General features: G+C 38.8%; 1 protein-coding gene across 3 annotated transcripts in view; it reads right to left on the reverse strand.

The window, feature by feature from the left end:
* Positions 1–25214, reverse strand: part of LOC103757165 (3'-5' RNA helicase YTHDC2) — a 36757-nt gene that overhangs the window by 6981 nt on the left and 4562 nt on the right. For 2 of the 3 annotated variants that reach the window (XM_025896446.2, XM_025896447.2), the window contains exons 5-24: positions 24904–25070; positions 22082–22184; positions 21401–21557; positions 19516–19623; positions 17646–17794; positions 17133–17268; positions 16624–16750; positions 16255–16320; positions 8051–8229; positions 7788–7884; positions 7620–7707; positions 7447–7527; positions 6496–6578; positions 5386–5491; positions 5132–5251; positions 4491–4763; positions 3856–3982; positions 2652–2857; positions 1991–2228; positions 786–895 (exon numbers count right to left, since the gene is read on the reverse strand). In XM_025896446.2, the coding sequence (XP_025752231.1) occupies positions 786–895; positions 1991–2228; positions 2652–2857; positions 3856–3982; positions 4491–4763; positions 5132–5251; positions 5386–5491; positions 6496–6578; positions 7447–7527; positions 7620–7707; positions 7788–7884; positions 8051–8229; positions 16255–16320; positions 16624–16750; positions 17133–17268; positions 17646–17794; positions 19516–19623; positions 21401–21557; positions 22082–22184; positions 24904–25070 (2721 nt within the window). The remainder of the gene's footprint in view (positions 1–785; positions 896–1990; positions 2229–2651; positions 2858–3855; positions 3983–4490; positions 4764–5131; positions 5252–5385; positions 5492–6495; positions 6579–7446; positions 7528–7619; positions 7708–7787; positions 7885–8050; positions 8230–16254; positions 16321–16623; positions 16751–17132; positions 17269–17645; positions 17795–19515; positions 19624–21400; positions 21558–22081; positions 22185–24903; positions 25071–25214) is intronic. The other variant, XM_018086087.3, reaches the window with a different exon arrangement.

The raw sequence follows: 25214 nt of genomic DNA on the forward strand, positions 1-25214 counted from the left end.
CAGCAATTCCAGTTTCAGGTGCTCCGTTTTGATCCAACTTTAGTCATCCTCTGAGAAGGAAATATACAATATGCTATTGGGACTGTTCTTCCAACTCCCGCTCAGATTTTGGCTAACCCAGCTTATACTAAGGTCTGATGTGTGCTGGGAGCACCACACAGGCAATACAGAGCAGAAAGGGCCATTATACAGCCACTACCACCTGCAGCTTGCTCATCCCTGTAGCCATTATCTTTTGTCTGGCATCTTCTTTAGAATCTGCTAACTTATGGAAATGGACCAAACTGCCAAGCTGGAAAGTATAACACATCAGCTTACCCAAAGCACTTTTGAAGCAGATCTAACAGCAGCTGGACTGCTGAGTCTTTCCTGCTTCCCAGTGTGATACAGGGGACACCCACATCATGACAGAGGAAGAAGGATGAGCACTCTCATTGCTGGCTAGGTAACTAATAATTTTTATTCTTTTTTGCTCATAGGTGCAAGAATTGAGAGTTATGGGTTGTAAGTTAGGAAACCTTACAACTTGGATGTTGAATACATGAATTCACAGAATAGACTAGTCTGGGCAAAAGGGGGTTGAGCCTCTGTTGATCTATTTCTTAACCAACTTATGAAATAAAGGCTAACTCACAGAGTACATTGTCATGTAAATTCAAGAGACTCAAAGGGACCATTCTTACAGAAAATTCTTTTTTACTCAGATGTTTCACAAATCTTTTTAGGATGATTTAACATAAATATCCTTCTATGTGTAACCAACATGGAAATGACACATTACTTACTTCAGGGTCCAGTCTGAGATGGAGCCATTCATCTAGCTTCAGTAGTGATAAATTAGCAGTTGTTTTGTCCTCCATCTCACTGTCACTGCTTTCATTAGATACCCCACCCCCTGAATTAAATACAAAAGATGCATTAACACCTCTATATTATTTACATTTACATACAGAAATTTGAACACTACCGTATTAGCAGCAACAATTTTCTTCCTAAATTTTATTTTTAAATGTAAATATTTGTAAACACACTTTTTAAATTCTGCAAATACACCTCAGTGGAAGTCTTTGCTTCAGTCAGCAGAACAGAAGCAGCCAGACCTGCCGAGGGCCCAAGTCAGTAAACACCTGTATTGATGTGACAGGACTCACTCATGTACCTTCATCAATATCAACAAGCCACTATCAAACTTTTGCCTGAAGTTGTTCATAAAACCAACACACTGCTCTATGCTTTATTTCCTAGTAAAACAGCATATTTAAAGACCCATTAGGGAAAAAAAATTACATATGCACATGGCTATTTTGGATTCCTTTTTTTTTTTTCCAAAGTGCAATTCAATCATCATTAACACTATTTTAAGAGTAACAGTTTAAGAGCAAGACAAGAAAGCTTCAAAAATATCTTGGACTCTTACTTTGATTCAAACTAGTATTTCTATAGAACTGACAGCAGGATACTGACAGCTTCTGACAGAACTGACAGCTTCTACTCCTACAGCATTCCACTTAAACATGAAAAAAGAAAATTTTGATACATTCTTTATTGCTTCTAGTTAATAGTATGGCTAACTGTCATTAAAAGTTATCAGTAGAAAATATTCTTTAAAATGCATGTGTCAGCTGGAAGCAATATGACTATTTGCCATATTGACTGTAGCTAAATTATTGTTTGAATAATTTGGTTCAAAAAATCAAATAAACTAGGCTGAAGAAAAAAAGACATACATACTACACTTCTCAGCATTAGTACTGTCATTAGACATTTTGTTTGCATTTTTTATTTCTTTACAAACTATACTGTAACTTCTGAGACTATAGAACTAAGTGTAATTTATAGATATGAATGTACAAGGATTCATAAAGCAGAGACATTTATTACAGAGACTACAAACTATTCTTGAAGAGCTACAGGAACCATAGCTCTGTTGTTTTAAGAATTAGCCAATATATGAGGAAAATATACATGAAAAATAAGCCTTCCACACCACCTACTAGTATATCCCATACTCCAAATCCAGGTTCCGGTATACCTCGAAAGGATGAAGATGTCTGCAAAGCATTACTTGGTAATCTAGCTGGTCCACAGAAGAGTGCCACAGTGACAGGTGTTACCACAGAACAGCACCTGATGTTCGCTATCCTGTGAGCTCTCGTCATTTCGTCATATATAAGCCAGTCTGTTGGGAGTGCCTGAACAGCTGCAGTTTGGCCATTTGCTGGGGGAATCTGTGCAAGAGCAAATAAGGCTAGGCTATTTCATCCTCTGTTTAATTAATAAATTTTAACGTAATGCTTATTTTATATATGTAGAATAAATGCATATTTATATACACACACAAATAAAAAAAGCACAAGGAAATTCAACCAGACTACCGAACTATCTTAAACACTTTGAAACAAAATATTTTGCTATAAAAAAGCATCTCAAAAAAAAAAGAAAAGGTTTTCAGAGTAGAACTTTTTCCTGCTGTTATGAGCACACACTGTTACATCTTGAAAACACTTTTATAACTTGCTTTTTCTTTTTAACATTTTGTTGTGTTCCATTTGGAAGAACTAACTGAAATATTGGAAAAATCAACCAACTCCACTTCTTCATTCTATAGGCTGCCAGAAAACAGTATTTTCTAAAAAGTTAAGTGATTTTACCTTTTTATACTGAGTTTGACTAAGCACAGAGGTAGGATGCAATCGCACTTTCTTCTCCTTTGGTCCAGTCAAAACCAGGCTTTCTCTGTCTACATGCACAAGATTGGGATACATCCCAGCCACTAGGGCAGCTTTAACTACAGCCCAGTTTTCAGAGTTAGTATTAACATCTCTGATATCAGCTCCTCCTCTGGTTCTAACAAAACCTGAAGAAAGAAGACATAAAAATTGTGTTATACTTGCTTGTACTTAAGATCTATTTCTTTGCTTCTCAAAAGGAATTGGAAAAAAAAAGTGAAATAAACTACAAATTAGTTGTATTTTTCATGACTACTAACCTTAACCAAGAAGAAACCATTACACTGAAATCCTCCCTGGGAAGAGTTTTTATACTTGCATACAATATAATTACTGCTTATAATACTAACACCAAGACATTCCTATTGTGGTTTAAAGTTAGTTTACTCGTAGCATATCAGAACTTAATTGTGCAGGTTTAAGTCTAATTGTAACTTCCTGATAGCTTAGCATGAGGGGGCCCTGCTCAAAATCTGGTGTAGGTGAACTTTAAATGAACTCTGTTGGCATGAACAACTAAGCAGGGGAGGAAAGAAGAGATACTTTCAGATAAGGGTTGAGACCCTAGAGGGGCCCAAGGTTGGCCCAGGCTGGAAGATAAGAGCAGTTAATGGCCTGATGATGTGGACATGGAGAAAGAAACCAATGAGGTGTTAGAAGATCCCAGACCATAAATTGGACCAAGAGGAGTGTGTGAGGCACATGCAGGGCACGTGAAGATTATATGCACAGACTGTAAGGGTATAAAGGCCCAGTGATTTCTTTGTTCAGGGTCCCTCTCTGGGGTCATCCAGCTAGAGCTGAAATTAACTGACTCTGCCTCAGAACCTGGGGTCTGAACTGTTTTTTAACAAATTCCTATGGAAACAATTTACTAGAACAGAAAAATCCAAGGAAACATATCTCACACTGAAAGCCAGTGGCATGCTGAACAACCAGGGTGCTTTCAGCTAGATCAGCTGTTCCCCAGCCACACTTTCTCACTCTAGCACCTCCACCATGCCCAGCATGGATGCATACTGTTTCAAATTAAGGAAGGAAAAATCACACAAGTGAACACTATTTTTGTTACAATTTGTATAAACTTGACTCTAAAACTACATTACAACTTTTTCCAAGCTATTACCTGAGGCCCTAAGCTGGCCAAGCAACTGCGTTCTCATTCCTACAATGATTTCCATTGTGGCTTGAGACAGGAAGTTCTTTTCACAGAAGGCTCTCTCCCAGCCATCACTGCGTGCTTTCTGCCACGCCTGTAAAAGATAATTTTTGAACATTTGCCTATTAATTTGATTATGTAAAATTAAAAAAATGCATTTAAAAAAAAAAGAATACATTTACATCAATAAAATGAGGGTACAAACCACTTTGAAAGAAAGAAAATGTAGCAAACCAGATTTTTTTTTTTCTGGTTAAATACTATATTCTCTTTACCCATTCCCTAACCTAATGACCAATATGTTATTATTATATTATTATAAAGGTTATTATGTTAAGATCATTATTTTAAGTTATCCGTGTAGCAGGATATAAAGGGGCACCCTGCTGTAACATTCAGAATTTAACCCAGTTAGCAAATATCACCAAAAGACGAGACAAAAAGTGTTCTGTCACTAAATTATGAGTCCAATATACAGTAAAGCCACTAGGCAAAAATAAAAAATTTCTTGTCTAAGGACTTAATCATAGTCTACCATTCTATATCCAACTTGATTGGTACATCATTTACTTCGATGTGTGATTACTGAAATGAGGCAATACCTGGAAAGCCCTGAGAAGCACCATATGGTCACTAAATGTTCCTGCAGTAAAACGTTTCCTGCAGAGCATGGCTGCACGCTTCTGAGAGGCCAGTGCAGGAAGGACAAAGGGGTCTCGGTAGGCAAGAGCACAGGCAATGGTAAGAACAGGATCCAGGCACTTCAAAGCTACGGCACACAACACCATTTTACCAAGGTGTGGCTCTACCGGCAGTTCAGTGAGATGATAACCAAGTTCAGTGAGATCTTCCCAAGGGTCCATGGCATCTATAGCCTGATTAAAAAAAAATAAAAAATGAGGGCGAGGGGAAAAGGGCAAAGTGAACAAAAGCAGAAAGGATACGAATATTGGACATTACCCAGACTTGCTCCCAAACACTAAAAAGGCAAGTCAAACTAATAACTAATAGTTCAAGACCAGATCTTAAAGCACACTCTTCCCTTAACATGGAAAAATACATCCACACACGTAAAATGAAAACAGACAACAAACAGAAATTCAAAGCATCTTCAAGTAACTGAACAATAGTCTCTGTATAAATAAAAGTCAGTAAGATACATTACCACAAATGATAGTAAGATATGTTACACCACAAATACAGATCATACACAATTCCCACTTAAATCTATTCCTCTACTGACCTTGAGCATTTGCAGAGCATTTCTCACAATTAAAGCTGGTGGAGGATCAGGAGCTTTCATAAGAAAGTCAACAACTGAACAATTAATTGGAGCCAGAAGTTTTGTGTGCAAACAAAGCTCCTGTAAGTTAAAAAGCAGAAAAATATTGTTAAAGTTTGGGAAAACCAAAACAAATACATGCTTTTTTGCAATTAATAGCATGGTTTGATGATAATACGTTTTTTAAAAGTCACAATTTTTAACTGAACATGCACCTGAAGTGGCATTCTTAGAAGTTCTGGAGTCTGAAATTCCAACATATTCTGAAATCGGAGCCTGCTGAAGAGACGAAAACAGACTCCAGGTTGACAGCGACCAGCCCTGGAAAATAAAATACGGGAGGGTGTGAAATCAGAATTTCTTTTCTAAAAAAAAAAACCCAATCGACCAAAAAAAACCAACCCACACAAACTTAGGATGCAAATGTAGAAGAATGTCTGACAGAAAGATAATTTTGTGGTTAAGAGCAAGTCCCACACAAAAAGTTAACAGTTTTCCAGCACATTAATTATTTTTGGTAGTATGGAAATTTATTATTAGACTTTTAACCCTACACTGAAAAATCTGGAAAAACAAAAGGGCTATCTAAATAAAGGGATGGGGATGTTTTGCCAATTCAAGATCAATCTAAATCTCATCCATCCTTTGCCATAAGGAAAGTAAGTTGTAAACTTCATTTCTTCCTCTTCACAGCCCCCTAATATTTAGATGGTACTCTAGGAGCAAAAGATAAAATGAAGACCAAATAGCTTGTGAGTGAAGGGACAGAGACAGCAAATGCTCACATTCACACTCAAATCCCTGTAGGTTAATGCCAATATCACATCACAAAATATGGGTATCTGTTGCTACATATGTAACTTCTCAGCCTTCACCCACAGTGTTGGAAAGAACATGTTCGAGGCCTCCAAAGTCATGAATAGTTTGGAGACAGTGAATAAGGAATTACTGCTCAATGTTTCTTCTAACAAAGATGCCAGGACATCAACTAAAAACTAGCAGTAGGCAGTCCTTTGCCCACAGATAAGCTGTGAAACACCTTATTGGACACTGTGGCTGCTGCTGCTACATGGGAGAAAGAGGAAGAAGAATAAGTTCATGGGGGAACAACAACCTAGATCCAATACAAGTTCTGGGATATTCTCGAGTGTCACTCTTCTACAACTTAGGAAATGCAGAGCATGAGCATTGGCCATTGTCCAACATCGTACTGGACTAGGTTAGAAACATTACCCAGTGTGGCTGCTATTATGTTTGTACTTTATTCTTACCAGCCAGGACATCAGATATATGCAAAATAAAAGTCAGTATAAAGCATTTATTACCTGCCTTTTCTCTGGATAGCACTGGCTTTTGAAATCCACACCATCTTTAGCATTGTAACACAACTTAGTGCATCAAAAGACTTCTATAAAAGCAAAGCAGGGAACATAAAACCAAGATTTAATGAGTACTTGAAATAAAAGTTAGTAATGATTTATCAACAGAAGTTCTTTAAAAAAATTAAAAAATAACTATTAAAACATCAGCAGTTTCTGGCACAAAGGTATGTTCTGAATATTTAGTTTCAAAATTTTTTTTTACCTCCTTCACAGTATCTTTGTGCTACAGAGTTTTCTAAATGGAAGTTTTCTAGTCAATAGGTAATTGTAAGTCAATAAAAGACATGGATTGCATTTTAAGTTATCAGAAACCAAGAAAAAATATGTTATTACAGTGATTAATGTTTTTCTCTTTGTCCCACTTGGAAATTACATCCTTATTTTCTTACATTAGATGCAAAATTACAGAAAAATTGTGTTACTGCGAGAACTTCAGAAATTTTCATATCCCCTATGAAATGTAATTTTAAAAGCAATACAGGAGGTCTTAAACTACCTCATTATGATATCTCACTTTTCCTTACAAGTGATTTAGGAATGGGCATTCAATACATCAAACAATGCTTAAAAGCTTAATGGATTAGATTTGGACAAAGGGAACTTCTGGTGTTCTGTAAGTCTCAGGAAGATGCCAGTCTCAACTGATGGACTTGTTTTTTAAAAAAAAATCAAACAGAAATACTGTTTAAAAAAAAGATATATCACCATAACAACTTACAATAATTTTTACAGGGCTTTTTAAACAGTTACTATTTACAGTATTTGTCATAAAACAAATAAACATCAAAACTTCTCAGTTACCTTTGTTGCTTGACATGCACTAGCTCGAAGCCTACTATAAAAAAAACAGTTCTCCAAAGTTTACTTCCCAAAGAAATTTTAGGCCGATCATACCTCTTTCACCTTCCCTGAGTCAATAACAAATACAACATCATTGACTGTTATGCTGGTTTCTGCAATGTTTGTAGAAAGAATCTGCAATTATAACAAGAAACAACCAAAACTATAGTTAAAAGCAAACACAAAATAGATCAATATAATACCTGAGGAAGTCCTCTGACACTTACTATTTTGCGGACACCAGAAGGTGGACTTTTAAGCACTTTCTTCTGATCCAAAGTCTGCATATTTGAATGAAGCATGAAAACCTGGTACCTAATCCAAGACAAAGAGGACATTTTAAATATCTTTAAAGAAGAAATATAAACCTCAATCACAGAGACTAGGGGCTTTACCTGTGAGCGTTATCAGCAAATCTCCTGTCATCATAAAGAATACGGTCCCTCAGGCTCACTATCTCATCGTATCCAGGAAGAAATATTAAAATTGCTCCTAAAAAAGAAGTAGGTTTACAGAGTTAAACAGAAAGTTCACTTTCAGTATATGCCAGTACTAGCACTTGGAAGGTTTTACCTATTTGGTATTTCTGAAAAAAAGGTAGGATTTATCAAAAGCTGAATCCACAGTAACTTACTGGGACTGTGTGTGTAATACTTACCAGCCTCACAACTATGACAGATGTTATAAAGTAAGTGCATAATCAGGTCCAGATCCACTTTTTCATCATCAGAACTGTGATGATAAGCTGTCAATAGCTCTCTGTCCTCTGCACTAAGGTCACTACCACTTGTTTGGACCAGGGAACTTTCATCCAAATTTCCAAATCCTGCTGAAGCACTAAAACAGATACACAGACCAGAGTCGAGGCTGTTTGCTTTAGGTTTGCATTCAACCACAAAATCAAAATTAGATCAAGACCAGCAAGACTACTTCTTTTGAAGTTAAATTTTGAAATGTAGCAGAACAGCTCCTCCAAAATAATATTACTGTTCACTGATGTGTTAACCCAGCAAGCATGCAACTTGATTTTTAGCATTTACCGTCATTTTTTTACGCTTCATTGAAACAAAACCACAAGCAAAGATGTCAGAACTCAAGGTAGAAAGACACCACTTATTGATCTGTTAAAAATACTTAAAAGAAGCATATTTTCCAAACATTTTCTCCCCATAAGCAGGTACTACCTTGACAGAAACTACACTAAGAGGAGTTCTAATAAGAGGTCTCTACAAAATGGTAAAAAAACTATGATAACTGTAAGTTTATCAAAAAACAACTCTTGAATGGCCTAGTGTACATGTTATTCCTATAAAGTTTCTTTAACATGGCTATTTGTACCAACAATGTATAGATAAAAATATACAACAGATTTGTTTTCAAAATAAGCATCTGAAATTAAAATGGTACATGGAAGAATCAGGATCTCTGGCTATTTATTTATTACAATCACATCCTGCCTAGATATATAATCGTGATAGGAACGTCCTCATCAAAATGATAAAAGCTAATAATATAAAAGAAGTCCTATGTGGGGAATCTTGGCTGGACCGAGACCCCTGATACAGAGCGAAAAGCTGACTGAGAATGGAGGTCTTGGTCCTGACAACATGTTGATGCACTCTGAGGAGAAAAACATCAGGAGAAAGCTGTCCCGTGAGAACAAGGACACTGTCCCATGAGAACAAGGACTTATTTTGAACAGAGTGGCTGAGAAAAATATAAACATTAAAGGAAAACAAGAACAGATGTGCAAAGATGTTGTGAGAAAGCAGAACTAGGAAAGTCCACCTATTAGCTGTAAGAATTGACCTATCTGTGTAATATACGTATGCCTAAAGAGCTGTATTTAAAGAGCTGTAAAATGCAGCTCCAGGTTGCTGTTGCTTCCTTTTCTTTCCAAGAAACTGTCTTGCTGGATATTTCGTGTCGCGGTCCGTTCCAACAGCGACATGTGGTGACCCCGACGTGGTACTGCATCTACGTGGATACTGTACGGCAGAGAAAGCCATACGGGTGGCGCGGAAGTTGCCGTGGGAACGGAGCTCGGTGAAGCATGAGAGCAACGGAGAAGTTGCCTAGTCTGGCCTTAGACGCAGACACCTGGACAGGTGAGCCACCAAGGAACAAGGGGACAACCCTTAGCAAAAGAGGAATCTAGTGTTGTATCTATGTGGAAGTCTATCAAAGGAGAAGAAGTTAAAAGAACTGGCTTTGCGAAAGATGTTGCTTTGGTGCAAGAGCCAGGGATATGAAGCGGACACTGTTACTGCTTTTACTGTCTCTACTTGAAAAAAAATTAGTGAAAAACAATTTGGCGATTGTTATATGAAACAGTAAAAGATATTAAAGCAGACTGGAAGGCTGTGAGTGAAGTGCCTTTTGCCCACATCCCTGCACGCTCCCCACCCTGCCCTCCTGCGCCTCCTCAATGCAAGTGCAGCTGGTGCTTGGAAGGCAGGTGAAGCTCTTGAGAACTTTCTTCTAGTCACTATGGGGGCAGACCATAAGTGCAAACGAAAGGCATGTGTTTATCATCTGGAAAGTTCTGTTTTGGCCGCTGCGGCTGATGGTTTTGTCTGGAAGGACATAAGAATGCTATTAGATGCCATCATACAGAGAAATCATTCCAAAGAGGAGTCGGGCGGAGCCGAGAAGCGGGACCAGGGGTCATGGAGCGGGGTCGGGGGCAGCCGAGCAGCCCCGCCAAGATGAACGCAGTACTAGCAACTCAGCAGTACATGTCCAAGACGATCGGGGACAGCGGCTATGGCGTGGAAGTGCTGCTGATGGACCAGGAGACGACCTTACGAACGCTGTGACTGGTTTCCACCTTAAGAAGCTTCCTGCTTCTCGTCTGAGCGGTGCCGCGGAGCTGCGCAGCCATGTTGGGTCTGCCCGCTCCAAGTGCCTGCAGAATGGCGCCGGGCTGGGTCCCGGCAGGCAGCGATGGCAGCGCCCATGGCTCTGGGTGCCAGTGCAGCGGGCAGCGGCGGCAGCGGCTCCATGCGTGATCCGGTGCCGTGCCCGGCCCCAGCCGGCGCACTGCCGAGATCGTTGTGGCTGTGGCGGCCCCGATCGGAGCGGTGTGCCCACACGTGTGCGCCGGCAGCTCCCCAGGCAGCAGAGGGTGGGAGGCATTTTATCCCCACACTGCTGACAGCCGTGGTCTCAAGCGGTGTGACGGGGTGGCCGTCCCCCTTCTTCGCTGATTCTATCCTCACAGAGAGTGTTTCCCCTGCTAACCCTCCTCTCCCTGGAGCGGCGGGTTGATGGCGGTAGCAACGGCTTCGGAGGGTGCAGTCAGGGGAGGGGGGGCCATCTGTCTTTTCTCCTGGTTACACCAACCCCCTCCCCCCCTCTGAAACGTGTGTATTTGCAGCTGTTTCTCCCCCTCCTATGTTTTGTCTTTTCTTAGCAGACTACATGACTAGGTTGCTAGCTCCTTCTGTTGATTTTCTCCAGGTGAACCAGGCCTCTCCTCCCCCTCCTTCGTCCTCTGGCAGTGGGGGGGGGGGAACGAGTGTTCAAGAGAAAGGGGTGACACGGTGGGGGGGGCAAAAGATAGAAAAAGGGGAAAAAGGGAAAGACAACTTAAAACTGACAATGCCCCAACTTATAAATCAAATAAGATTGCACTGTTTTTACAGTAATAGGTGTTATGCATGTTACGGGCATCCCTCATTCTCCCACAAACTAAAATATTGTTGAGCATGATCATGGCACTCTCAAACGTTTTCTTCAAAAAGAGAAAGAGAGACTGACGAAAAAATCCCCTGAAGCAAGATTAAGAACAAGGCAACATACGTGCTTAGCTTTTTGCATATTGCAGAAGGTTGTCACCGAGGCCAAGGTGCAGGTAGAAAATTTGCAGACCGGATAATGAGACAAAGGGGGTAGTCCTGCCCCCTGCAGAAGTAGTTCTATTGCCCTATGACAGAGTATCATTGCTCTATAAGAAAGGTTGAAGATTTCCAAGATAATATCTCGTCTTTTCTTGTTATATTTGTCTTTTGCATGAAGAGTTATGCAGGATTTGCAGATTGCTGTTGGCAGCTATGCCATAAATTCCCTTTGAATTATGAAACTGATAAGAAGTGCACAGCCAATGACTACTTGAAATGTGTGTGTGAGTGACGAGTGTCTGAGGTGGCCACCTACAGTGTGACTGGAAAAAGACTGTGTGAAAGAGAAAAGCTACGTGAATGTGTAGACTTAAAAATACTTTCCGTCGGTGTCGAGATTTTAAGAAGATGTTAAGACTGAGGTTAAATAAGAGATTCTTACAAAAAATTGGTATTTTTCAGTCTTGTATGAAATTTGTGGAGGTTGAATCTTAGGTGGAGCCTTTCCACTCACTGGTGTTGTTCCTTTTTCATGTGTCATGCTGCCCATGGGTGGGCTGTGCAGGAGGCCATGAGTTTTGGAGCAAGTAGAAACCATAGGCCAGCAAGCATCACTGCGGGCTGCAGAGTTGGCAGAGCCCAAAGCGAGGTACACAACCATACGTCAAGGTACCCGGGAACCATTCTTGCAATTCGTAAAAAAGCTGCAAGAAGCTGTAGAGAAACAGGTTTTTGACACTCAATTACAGAAGCTACTGGTTACACAACTAGCCAAAGACAATGCCAATACAGGCTGTCAAAAAGTAATAGAGGTACTGCCGGGAGAACCTACCCTTGATGCAATAATACAAGCTTGTGCCAAGGTGGGACCCTTAGACCATCAAATAACTGCATTTGCATCTGCTATGGCAGTAGTGAGAGTCATTTGAGCTTTTCCGTGTTTTCCGAGGTTTGAATCAGGGGTTGTCGATGTTGCTGCCTTGCCTGGTTAGCCTGTTGCAGGGGGGCCCTGCAGACTATCAAGGCCATCCTGCGTGCCTTCTCCAGGGCATCTGCAGCGTTGTGGATGGTGTGTCTCCAGGTCTCCTGGCTGGAGGCCAGAGCAGACCAGTCATGTTGATCAGTGTGGCCAGAGCTGAAGTGTTGTTTTAAAGAGTCCTTATTGCTCACATAATCTGACTAGTAGATGTTTAGGATTATACGAAGACAACATGAGTTAAGTCTCTTGTTATTCGGTTGTTCTAATAATACACTTGCAGGACCTTTTGTTCATGTTGCAGGCATTGATGCTAATTATACAAGGTAGATCTGTGCTATAGTTTTCACACCTCATCCACCACTGATAATTTCTAAAAGGGACACAAATAGCTCAACTTATACCTTCTGTGAGTTATGTTCCTCAAGCAGAGTTTCGTGAGTGTCGGGATGAGGAATTTGGTTCTACTGATGCACCACAAGTCTTTTGGTCACTGCTGATTTCTGCGTAGCATCCACAACTGACCCATACTCTCTGCGACACTCAAAGCTTGCTGTCAGTTGTCCAGGCGAACAAACTTCTGTAGTCACGCCAGGGGTTGTGAGACTAGGAGGTACTGCTCAGAGTTTTTGGTTTTTTTAGACCATACAGTGCTCATTACTGATCCTGAAGGTCAAATTGCTGCTGTCAGGCCATATGTCACTGTGGCATTTTTAACCCTGTGAGAACGAGATGCTCTATCTCAGCGGGGAGTAACGATTGTTAACTAAGCTCACTATATTGCAAGGTGTGACACAACTCACCATTGCTTTAAATTACCTTACAATTATCCTGTGTGAGTTAAGCAGAGGCTCCTACCTACAGAACAGCTGTTGGCTCTGCAACAGCTTGTTAAAGAGCAGCTTGATGCTAATCACATTGAACCATCTCAGAATCCTTTGACTACCCCTGTCTTTGTGAGGAAAAAAAAATCTGTGAAATGAAGACTGCTGCATGATCTCAGAAAAATTAATGCAATCATAGTTACCGTGTGAGCATTACAGCTTGGTTTACTGCTTCCTTAAGAATAACTCATTGTTATTATTAATTTGACAGGTTGTTTTTTCACAATCCAGTTGGACCCCAGTGATAGAGAAAATATTTGCATTTTCAGTTCCATCTATTAGTCGTGCAGAACCCTACAAGCGTTATCCATAGAAAACCCTCTCCCAAGGAATGAAAAACTCTTCTATAATTTGTCAGTGGTTTATGATTCCAACATTATCTCCTGTACTAATGCAATTTTCTCACTGTCTTTTACTGTCATTATATAGATGATATTTCTGCTGGCTGTGGCCACTAAGGATCAGCTGGGTGTGTGTTGGACGCTGAAACCAGAAAGCATCTACAATTCTTTGGCCTAATAGTTGCTCCTGACACGGTGCAGTGACAGGAATCCCAGAAATATTTAGGGTTCAAGTACACAGAAAGCAGTCATTCCTCAACCAGTTCAATTGGATATTAATGTTAAAACTCTTACTGACATACAGTAGCTATTAAGGTCTTTAGATTAAATTAAATCATACTTGAAATTGCCAAACACCCAGCTGGCACCTCTATTTGACCTGCTCAATTCTCAGGAACCGAGGGAACTGACTGAGAGAACTGACTAACAGAGCAGTTTGAACCATCCAGCAAGTAGAGTAAGCTTTACATTCTAAATTTGTTTCACGAATTGATCATCGTCAAATTGTCTAATTTTTCATTTTTGCATATCACAGTGTTCCTTTTAGAGTATTAGTACAGTGATCTGACCATTAATCTAATCCACGGCACATTGTGGAGTGGCTATTTTTGCCTTGTTGGGCTCAAAAACTGCTTCTGGATTGTTTGAGCTCATAGCTCAAATCATCATTAAGGCTAAAGAAAGGTGTGTACTGAGAGTACACACAGAGTGTACTGGTACAAATCCAGCTCGCATTGCTGTACCTGTACAATCTCATTACTTTGAGTGATGTCTGAAAAACATATATGAAGTACAAGCTGCTTCAGCTAGGTTCCACGACCAAACCTCCATGGTTTGTAGGTATGGGATATGGAGGAAAAGGTCAAGTAATTGGAGCAGACGGAACGTTCTTTAACACTTGCAGTTTAACAGCATGGGTATCGGTATCCTTGAAGCAGTGTCTGTACTGATGATGTCCAGTGGATTTGTCTACCAATAATGACAAAGTTGTTGCTTCTGTTTGTCTTAGTTAAAACATCTTTCTGTGGAAAAAAATGACCCTAGTTACCTGTTCAACACTTGAGTCTCAAGGCTTGTATTACTTCTTTGTAATTCTGTATCTTAAGCCATAACTGGTGTTAAAAGGTCGCAAAAAGGTAAATTCCCAAATGCTTTTTCTCATACTAATGACCTTGCAGAATGAAATGTGAATCTTTTTCCTTAAGAAACAAAAAGCCCCTAGATGGTCTTACAGTCTTTACGGACAACTTGAGGAAGACAGGTAAAGCTGCGGTAGTGTGGAAACAGAATTTGGATGGCAGCATCAACTTATTCATTAAGCAAGTTCTCCTCAAATTGTGGAACATCGAGCTGTAACTCTTGCTTTTCAGTTATTTCCTTATCAGCCTTTAAATGTTATTACTGATTCTGTATATGTTGTTAATTTGTTACAGCGACTTGATCAGGCGGTGTTGTATTGTCCATTTCCAGGTCTTATTTTTCAAGCGTTGTTTGTACTCTAAACAACTCCTTTGCAGAGGCTTGTTCCAGCAGGTTTGCTATGCTTCGATCCAGCGCAGCTTCATAGTTTTTCACCTCTTTTAGAATTTCGGGAAAAACACGCTGTGCTTGGCCAAAAGCCTCCTCCAAACTGATGATCTTGTGGTCCCTGTGGAAGCTGAGGACAGAGCACAGCATGCAGAAGGCTTCAGACGTTGATTTGGCTTGATTCATTCTATTGCTCGCTCGGTTGTTGCCTCTTATCCAGATTGTCGTAGTGCCTGTACCCCTGTCTATTTCAGTACCAACCCTCAAGGTCCTACAGCTTTACAGATTTGGCAATCGGATGACACTCATGTCAATGAAATTGGTAATCTGGAGCATGTCCGTGTGTCCATTGACATGTCTTCCCATGTGGTGGTTACTAATGCACATACTAAACAAAAAGGTCATGGTGTCATTGAATACTTCCATCGTGCTTTTGCTGCATTTTTGAGCGCCCACTTAGGTGCGGACAAACAATGAGCTGCCTTGTGTCTGTAAATCTCTCCAAGTTTTCTTTGCCTTGTGGAAGGTCACTCATGTTACGACTATTTCACATTCCCCTACAGGACAGGCTATCGTGGAGAAGATGTATGGTGCCCTGAAGCAATTGCTTCAAATAACGGACAGGAGGAATTGTGGAGAATCTCGGCTGGACCGAGACCCCTGATACAGAACGAAAAGCTGACTGAAAATGGAAGCCTTGGTCCTGACAACATGTTGATGCACTCTGAGAAGAGGAGAAAAACATCAGGAGAAAGCTGTCCCGTGAGAACAAGGACTTATTTTGAAGAGAGTGGCTGAGAAAAATATAAACATTAAAGGAAAACAAGAACAGATGTGCAAAGATGTTGTGAGAAAGCAGAACTAGGAAAGTCCACCTATTAGCTGTCGGAATTATGGTTTGTGTATTCGAATTGACCTACCTGTGTAATATACGTATGCCTAAAGAGCTGTATTTAAAGAGCTGTAAACTGCAGCTCCAGGCTGCTGCTGCTTCCTTTTCTTTCCAAGAAACTGTCTTGCTGGATATTTTGTGTCGCGGTCTGTTCCAACAGCGACAGTCCTACATCTCTATAACTATATTTATCCTAGGAGTTGTGCAAACATAATCACTATGACACTTTTTTAAAAAAAAAACAAACAAGTTTTAGAAACATTCCTATTCCCAAATAAATCTTGCTATTTAGGTCAAATTTTAAGGCATAAAAAGTTAAAAACTGTTCTGATTAAAAGGTAAAACACAAATTTCCCTTACCACGTTACACAACTTTTTCTGCAAAGCACTTATAGTTTACCTGTAGGATTCCAACAGGTCAACAACCTCTGTCTGTCCAAAGCGCTTAGCCCAGTCTACAGCCATCCTGAAAGATTTATATAAAAATCTTAATTAAATTTTCACTCCAAAAGAAAGATGCATAGCCTAAAATAAAGATTTTGTAATTAGGAATTCAATCTAGAATTTACAAAATACAATGTGATGAATAGAAGTTAGAAACTCTTTAGACTGTCAAAACCTATTACTGCTTACAGTAGTCAGATAACTTAGCAATTAGTTTAAATATTATAGAAATTTCTCTCTATATATTTGTATATAATGACAATATACAAATTGATTTGTATATTGACAAATAAATCCGTATTTTGGTTTGTCTGTTTGTTTTTACCAGCCATTAGATGATCTGCAGTGGATACTTGCTCCCATACTGATCAGCTGTTCTACTTGATTCAAAAAGCCTCTCCCGGCAGCAATCATTAGTGCAGTCGCACTGGTTTCACTGTGTCTATAATCAACTGAGAAGTACAAAATAAATAAATAAATAAATCAGCAAACACAATAAAAACATTCTTATTTTTTCATCTAAATGTAGTATGAGTATGACTTATAAGACTTTTAAAAACCAGGCCAGAGAGATTTTTTGTCCTCCGTTCATCTCATCACTCAGTTCACATGAATTTAACACTACTTCAGATACACGGCTTAACATCTGTTAATATTCCAAAACAAGTACAACAAGTAAGGAAATAATTCATTAATTCTGCTAATTCTATTCACTTTTTCAATAGGCATCAGAATTCAAAGCTAACAACATTTGAAACTAGAGATGGAATAGCTACAGAAATTCAAGTCGTTTTGTTATTGGTTTTTTCTTATGTAATAAGATGAGAAACTTACCGCTGAGATTTTCATTTAAAATGAGGTGGAACACTTGAGCAAAGGAATCAATATCTTTATGCAACCAGATGTCAGAAAGACAAGAATCCATTTCTTTTATTAGCCACGGTTCAAGGCAATTCACATCTTTTTCAGTCTGAAGAGAAAATACAGTATTTAAAGATTAATGTCTTCCAAGAGTTGTCTTTATTCTCATACATTGCACACAAAAAAACTGAACAGTTAGTTTTCCAAATAACAATCAGAAACTCAGCATTCAGTACCGGTTAAAGCATTTATTGTACCACATGCAAGTATTTTAAGCAATGGAAGTTCAGCCATTTAATCTGAAGAAAAGTTATGTACAATCAATGTAATTGAAAAGCACACTTCAGTACTTTATGATAAACAAACAAAAAAAAAAATCTTTAAAATACGTTACTATCCTTCCAGAAATTCTACAGGAGTAATCTCTTTAGAGAATAGTTTTTAATGCAGACTTAAACACACCTCCCAACAAAAGGAAAAGCTTACCAGTTGATTAAATACTGTATCACCGCCATCACCCAACAGATTATACTCTTCCGTTGCCCTTGGGACAGATTTTTGTCTCTGAGGTTCTAGTGTGCTATTATTTTCTTGAGCAGAACACCATTCAGTAAGAGAGCTTTGCTGCTTCTCTTCTAGAATGCATAAAGTATTTCCACAGGAAGTGTTACAGTCATCTTAATAATCTATTATTTTCAGTTACAAAAAATAGTCATAACAAATCACAAAGTTTAACCTATTTGATCTATTATTTAATCTAGAACACTGTTACCAGTCCAATACAAATTCCATGATTAAGAGCACCTAAAGTGCACCATTGCAAACATCTGCTATACAGCAAGGTAAAAAATACCACCTGGGTGCTTAATGCCCTAAGCCTCCAGTATTCCAGCTTGCTGCATTCAAAAAAGCTTCCTAAGTAACTATCTTCTAACACAGTTCTCAGTGCAGATCTTTCTTCAGGAGTGAAATGTCAAAGAGAAGTGATACAATTCCTGCATATTACAACTAATTTTTGTGTACAAGTAGAAGAAAACAGTAGAAGACACCAGTGACTTAACTCAGCTTTTTCTATCCACAGTGATTAGAGCCGAACTCCATGATAAACGTGTAGTTAGGATTGTATGTTACAGCTTTGAGGTTTATCTTTTTTTTTTTTTTTTCCATTTTAAATACTCAGTAGGATCATTACTTTCAGCTGCCAGGAAAACTTTTCAAATAATATATCTACCTAACCAACTGAAAAAACCCCTCTCTTTAGTTCAAGTGTGTTACTGCTTCTGGGCTATATAAGTTAAATACACCTAAGTGTGAAGAATGCAGTGAAAAATATTAATAACAGAAACCACTTCCATGCAAAATGTACAAAATCCTGCCTTCTCTAATGGCTGCACTTTAATTTGGCTGTACTTTAATTTGCACCCTAAAGTGAGCATATAGTATCTTGTGGTTCTATAGTTTTCAAGTGGGCAAAGGCCACAGTTACATGTAATTCTACTCCATAATAACTACCAAAAAAATTAACATTTATCAACTGAAAGTGATAAGAAGTGCAATCACTGAAAGAAAGTGAAATTTTTTTTTTAAATTACTGTCCTAGTTAGAACAGCTGGCCCCAGTTCATCACTGGATGGGTGTAACCCAAAACTGTGTGTTCTATAGCCTTCCATGCCATTTCCCAGAAACTGTTGTCAAGAGACTATTTGCACCCTCTGCCCAGAGCAGCCTGACTCATCAGGCTACAAACTAGGTGTTAAGAGGCCTGTGAGATAGAAGGGTGTTTTTGTCCTAACACCCATTAAGGAACCCCCCGCCCTGAGGGAGGTACTGAGCATTCCTGCCTGAACTGGAGAATATATAATCTTGGAGTCTTGGGACTTTTTTAACCACTCGTGGGATCCAGAGGGAGACTGCAGATCACCGCTCTCAACCAGACTGCAACCACCACTCTCGACTGGACTGCAACAGCACTCTCACCAACAGGTTTTCCCCCTTTTCCTTTACTTTGGACTCAGGGGGCCCAAAGAGCACCACTCTGTTCATGCCCCAGGGTGCTGGGTTATACATTTGGGTTTCGTGGGTTAAAACCAATTGTTTGTCTGTATAATCGTACTTATTTTATTAAATTGTTATTCTGACTTATAATCTCTCTTTTGAGTTGAGTTCATTTTCCCCTGCTGGTTTAGCTTTAAAAAACCACAATCACAAACTACATCAACATTGTAAACACAGAGTTTCACAATACTTGCTGTCATCTAACTTGCTGTCATCTCATTTAATATTCTGACTAAAATTTTAATTTTCAATCAATCAATGAGACTCATCACCAGCCTTTTAGAATAAGAAGTCCACCAACCTTGCTGCTTCTCTTTTTTGTACTTTATCATCTCTTTGTTTGTATACCCAGTAGTTCGTAAAATGTCCTCCAAAAACATTTCTTTAACTTCAAAAGGTCTTCCTTGGACTGAAAGTATAAAAAATTCATGAAAGATTAGATATTCCCTAGCTTTAATTATCATATTAATTTTTTAAAATCATTTTTACAGACAAAAAAAAGTGAATTAAATATAATTAAGGCCTGATTTAAGGAATTATTACTTTCCTTGAAAAGTCTTGTAAGAGTCTCTTCATTTAAGTCTATTTTCATTAAATGATTGGGCCACAAAAAAAAACCAAACCACAATTCAAAAGGGAAATGCCAGTTGCATAGCTTGTTTCTCATTAATTCTTCTAAGTGTTGCAGTAAGAGATGTAAGACTGACAGTTATTTACTGCAATTTTATCAAATGAGAAAAAGAAAACAGACATTTTTGTTTAGGGGTATTAGTATTCAACTACCTTCTTTCATAAGAAGTATATGAGGAGACAGACTCCTCTCAATGTCCTTAATTAGAGCAGCCAAATTTGGGTCTCTTTAACAAATACTTCCCAACAAATGAGACATTCCAATGGTTTTTATCTCCTAAGAATTTACTCTGATTTCTCTTTTAACATCACTGTTTTCTAGACCTTACTTGACCTTATTTATGGACATAAAATTCTGGTTTTATACAGGAAAAATTAATATCTCTACATTTTAAATTTCTGGTCCCTTAGCAGACATTTCCCACAGCTGAGTTTGTATCACCTAGGACTTTTCTATCCTTCAGAAAGAACAAGCTACAACTCACATATTTTTAGAAGCTGTTATGGAGGAAGTCTTCTAACATCAATCACAAACTCTACTACAGAACCCACAACTACAGCATGTTGGATTCTGTGGTCAGGATTTTGCCAGCTATACTGTTGAAAGAGAATCAAACCTTTTACATTACATTAACAAAGTATCTAAGCTCTATTGTTTTAATTTCTAAATTATCAAAAATGAAAAAAGCGCCTTTTCAATTGTGATTAGCCTGTGAAGTCCACTATCTGATAACAGTATAACCACTGCAGTAAAATGAAGACACCAGTCAAAATTTCCAAAATAAACCTACTGAGCTAAAAGCATAGGAAGCTGCCATAAGAGTAAACTGGAAAGCCACACACCAATTACAATGAGGTTTCTGCTCTCAGAAAAAAAAATTACCAAACACTAAAATCTGTGTCATTTCCAGATTCCTGCCTCCAACAAGCTGCAAGCTTCATTTTACTAGGTAGAATTTCCAAACTGAGAACTAAACACTTCTTTATGTAAATAAGAAAAATTAACTTTTTCTCAGGAATATCCACTAAAATTATCCAGTGATTTTTAGAGAAGACTCTAAATAAAGCAAGGCATTGTGTGATTAAAACACAAAATCCTCATTTGCCTATGACTGTATTTCTGAAAAGAGCAGGTACAGTTATCTGTCTTTTATCCAGTAACCAGTAGCAATCTCTGTTGAGGCCTGAAGAACTAAAATCTACTGGTATGTATTAATAGACACATAGACAATACTCTTACATATCCTAGGGTCTATATTGCCACGGACATTAGCACTTTGAGAACCTTTTCCTCCCTTCTTAACTGAACATGGAGGGGGCCAGGACAATCCCGAATTTACAGAACCTCCAGTGATAAAAACACTTCCCTCTGTAGTAGGTGCAAATAGTTACGAAACAACAAACATGAGTAAACAAAGAAAAAGCACTGCTGTAACTCTCAGTGTATTCATCACACGGCTTTTGTCAGAATGGTATGGTACAGTTCGATAAGATCTATGAGTTTCAGGGTAGATATTCTCACTTATCTGAGAATAAGTGTTCACATAAATACTTACTGTGTATTACTGGACAACATCCAAAATACCTAATAAAGAGATTTGCATCTAGAGCTGCACTAGAAATAATGAGTTTTAAATTAGGCTGGGTTTGCAACACATCTCTCAGTTTTATTAACAAGAAGTCACTGAACCTATCCCTCTCATGTACTTCATCCTATAACGAAAAAGAAAGAAAAACAAAAATAACAGATGAACATCACAGATACAAGATTACAACTTTTCACAAATACAAACTTTTTAGAAAATTAAAATATGTAATTTGGTGGTACATTACATCAAAATGTGGCAGTCTAGTAAGGATCCGTAAGTAAGGATTTTTTTAGAAACTATCCAAAAGTAAAAAAATACTCCGAAAGGTTTTATAAAGATACCAGAGCAGACTGCAGTGTAATGTAAAAACCACATAGATCTTGATTTCAGAGATCAAAGTGAATGTCTGAAACTTCTCTAATTCTTGTGCTTGAATCTCACTCCCAAGATAATACTGGAAACCACAAATCCTACAAATCTTATTTTAACAATAAAAGCTCAGTAAATCTTTAAAGTTAAGTGAGATGCTAACCAAACAAAAACAACTTAAATATTCAGTAAATTAATGTAGAAAACTAGGATGTCACCTTGCAATTAACAAGTAATACATACTGCTCCCCCTCACATGAAATACAATAAAGTCCTTACCACAATAACATGTGTCACATTAGATAGGGTGCTGTCTCCTGCCATGAGCGTGCGAAGCAGGATGCCATTAGTGCAAAATGTCACCAGTGTCTTTGGAGAAACCCTATTGAACAGTTCATAAAGATACTTCAGTTTTTTGCACCACTTAAATGCTACTAGCTTTCCACTATTTATTGAAAATTAAAGGATTGAACTGCTGTTTACCAGAAGTGGAATCACAGTTCTCTCACCAAAGAGTTCATGCATACTCGTTGTTTATAAACTATGCCTGTTCCCAAAGAGTTCTTAAGGACTCCTAGTGCTCATGCTCCAAAACTTCAGACAAGGGATTAATTGACACGGTGAGATTTAATCTTCCTCTAAATTAATAAGCAAGTGAAACAGAACCTTGAGAACCCCTACATGCTGTTTAATTTACTGGAAAATTCAGTGTGGACTGCTTTGGAAAAACAGGTTTCAATTCTTCAGCATATGCTTGGATATAGTCTTGATATTTGCCTACATGTGGTGGGTTGACCTTGGCTGGATTCCAGGTGCCCACCCAGGCTGCTCTATCACTCTCCTCCTCAGCTGGACAGGGCAGAGTATACAACAAAAGGCTCATAGATCAAGATAAGGACAGGGAGAGATCACTCACAATTATCATCACAGGCAAAACAGACTTGACTTGGGGAACTTAGTTTACTACCAATTAAATCCATGTGGGAAAATAAGAAATAGAACCAAGTCTTACAACATCTTTCCTCACCCCTCCTTTCTTCCCAGGTTTAAATTCCTACTTTCTCTACCTCCTACCCCTCAGCAGTGCAGGGGGACAAGGACTCACTGGGAGGATTCCTCACAGTCTTCACAAACTACTCCAGCATGGCGTCCCTCCCATGGGGTGGTGTCCTTCAGGAACAGACTGCTCCTGCATGGGACCCCGACGGGTTCACAAGTCCAGCCAGCAAACAAGCCCCAATGCAGACTGCCCTCTCCATGGGGCCACAGGTTCTGTCAGGAGCCTGCTCCAGCACAGCCCTCCCACAGGGTCACAGGGTCCTTCAGGCAACCACCTTCTCTGGTATGGGGTCCCCCACAGGCTACAAGGGAATTTCTCCTCTGGTGCCTGAAGCACCTGCTCCCCTTCCTTCTGCATTGACCTTGGCATCTGCAGACTTGTCTGTCTCACAATAATCACAACCCTCTCTTTGCACTGCTGTTACTGCTGTGCAGATTTGTTTCCCCCCTTCTTATATATGTTATCCCAGAGGCACAACCACTCAGCCTTAGCCAGTGGCTCCTCTTAGAGCCAGCTGGCACCAGCTCTATCAGATGTGGGAAGCTTCTTCTCACAGAAGCCACCCCTAGAGCCCATTCACTACCAAAACCTTGCCACACAAACCCAACACACTATAACTGACCGAGTCACAAAGAAGTCAGCTGAACTTTTTCAAATGCTTTCATTTTTCAGGAATTTAAAAATCTTAAAAGTACTACTACCTCTTGCAGAGTTAGCTGTGCAAGTGAAAACTGCAATTGTCACTACTTTCTCCAGTACTGCCACTTAAGTAGTGAAAACTTCCAGAAAAGAAGGAAGATATAAGCTCACTAGTTATTATATGTATATTTCTTCCCAAGTTTGGAATTCATCCCTCACTTCAAAAATCCTTTTACATATTAAATTCAAGGAACTCATACAAGATAGAAATGCTTTACTTTATCCATCTCTACTCCTTTCTTCTTCACTAGCCTTCTACAAATCAAGAATTCTGTGTTACTATAAACACTTCCACCCAATACCTTTTTTGGCAGGTGGAAACATTGTCATCTCTCCCTTTTGCTTTTTCTCCAGTGAACTTCTTGATTCGTCTTAAGCAGAGTTTTCTGCACCAGTTCCAGTAATTCTTCCATCTGACCTACACTTTATTCTTCTTCAGCAAGCATAATTCTTCCACACATTAGTCATCACCTTATTTGCAATTCATCTTTACTAGCTCTTTTAATCTCTTAATAGCCTTATGAGCTTTTGTATGATATTCAAATTCTTCTTTAACTTGGCTTTGCTGTTTAAGTGCATTCATTAGCTATGTATCTTTATCCATACAAGCAACACAACCAGCTATACTTTTTGCCATCTTCTTCTCACTCATATGCCATCTAATGTCCATTCCTGAAAATCTCACTATATACACAATTCAAAAACTTTGTCAACCACACACAATCTTCAGATTTACATCCATTTCTGCTCTGCTTTAGGATCAAATTCTTCATGTCATCTAAAAATCTCTACTTTCATACCATTTAATGTTTGAAATAAAAAAGCTGAAACAGAGTAAATTTAACCCAAAATAAATTGGTAAATAATGCTCAACTTCATAATTCACTTTCCAATTTTGCTGTTGACCCTTTAACGTGCCCTATCAAGTCTCACCATGTAGCATTTGTTACAACATGCTGGTCTTCCTACCTATCTTCAAAGTTTGCAGAACTTTTGGATTGACAAATGTCAAAAGTAGGGAATAAAAAACAAAAGGGGGCAAGTGTAGACTTAATTTGAATATATGACAAGGATTTTCACACACATCCTCCCTAGAAGACATCAGGAGAAATCACTTGCAGTTCCATTCTATAAAACAACTTACTACATGAAGCTCTAAAATATCAGAAGAAAACTGTCCTTTTCACTCTTAAATATTCATTACCCAAAATAATATATCCTACCTATACTTTACCCATGGGGATTTTACTAGGCTGTATCCCGAATACACTGTAGTTTAAATCTACACAAGACTAAAGACACCAACACAAGATCAACTGACTTTAAAAAATATCATTATTACCTGCTTTCTAATCGGATCTGATAACCAATGGTCTGGCCAATCTTTTCTCTTCTTTCTGCTGCCACTCTTTCAGCCACAGCAAGTGCTGCCAAACGTCTTGGCTGAGTGCAAAATATACGACAGGGAGTTCCAGTTTTATAACAGTCATCAAGAATAAACTGAGGGATCTGTAAAGAAGTGGTTCAAATTTACGTTTTAGTTTGATAAAGTCATAGTTTTTTTACCACGGTGAGACAACTTAACTGCATCTTAATATTACATAGGTTGCAAAAGGCCTCACAAAAGGATTATCACTGCAAAAGTACTTGAAG

This window comes from Manacus vitellinus, unplaced genomic scaffold (genome assembly GCF_001715985.3).
Source record: "Manacus vitellinus isolate BGI_N305 unplaced genomic scaffold, ASM171598v3 scaffold_9_pilon, whole genome shotgun sequence".
In the NCBI taxonomy this organism is placed as follows: domain Eukaryota; kingdom Metazoa; phylum Chordata; class Aves; order Passeriformes; family Pipridae; genus Manacus; species Manacus vitellinus.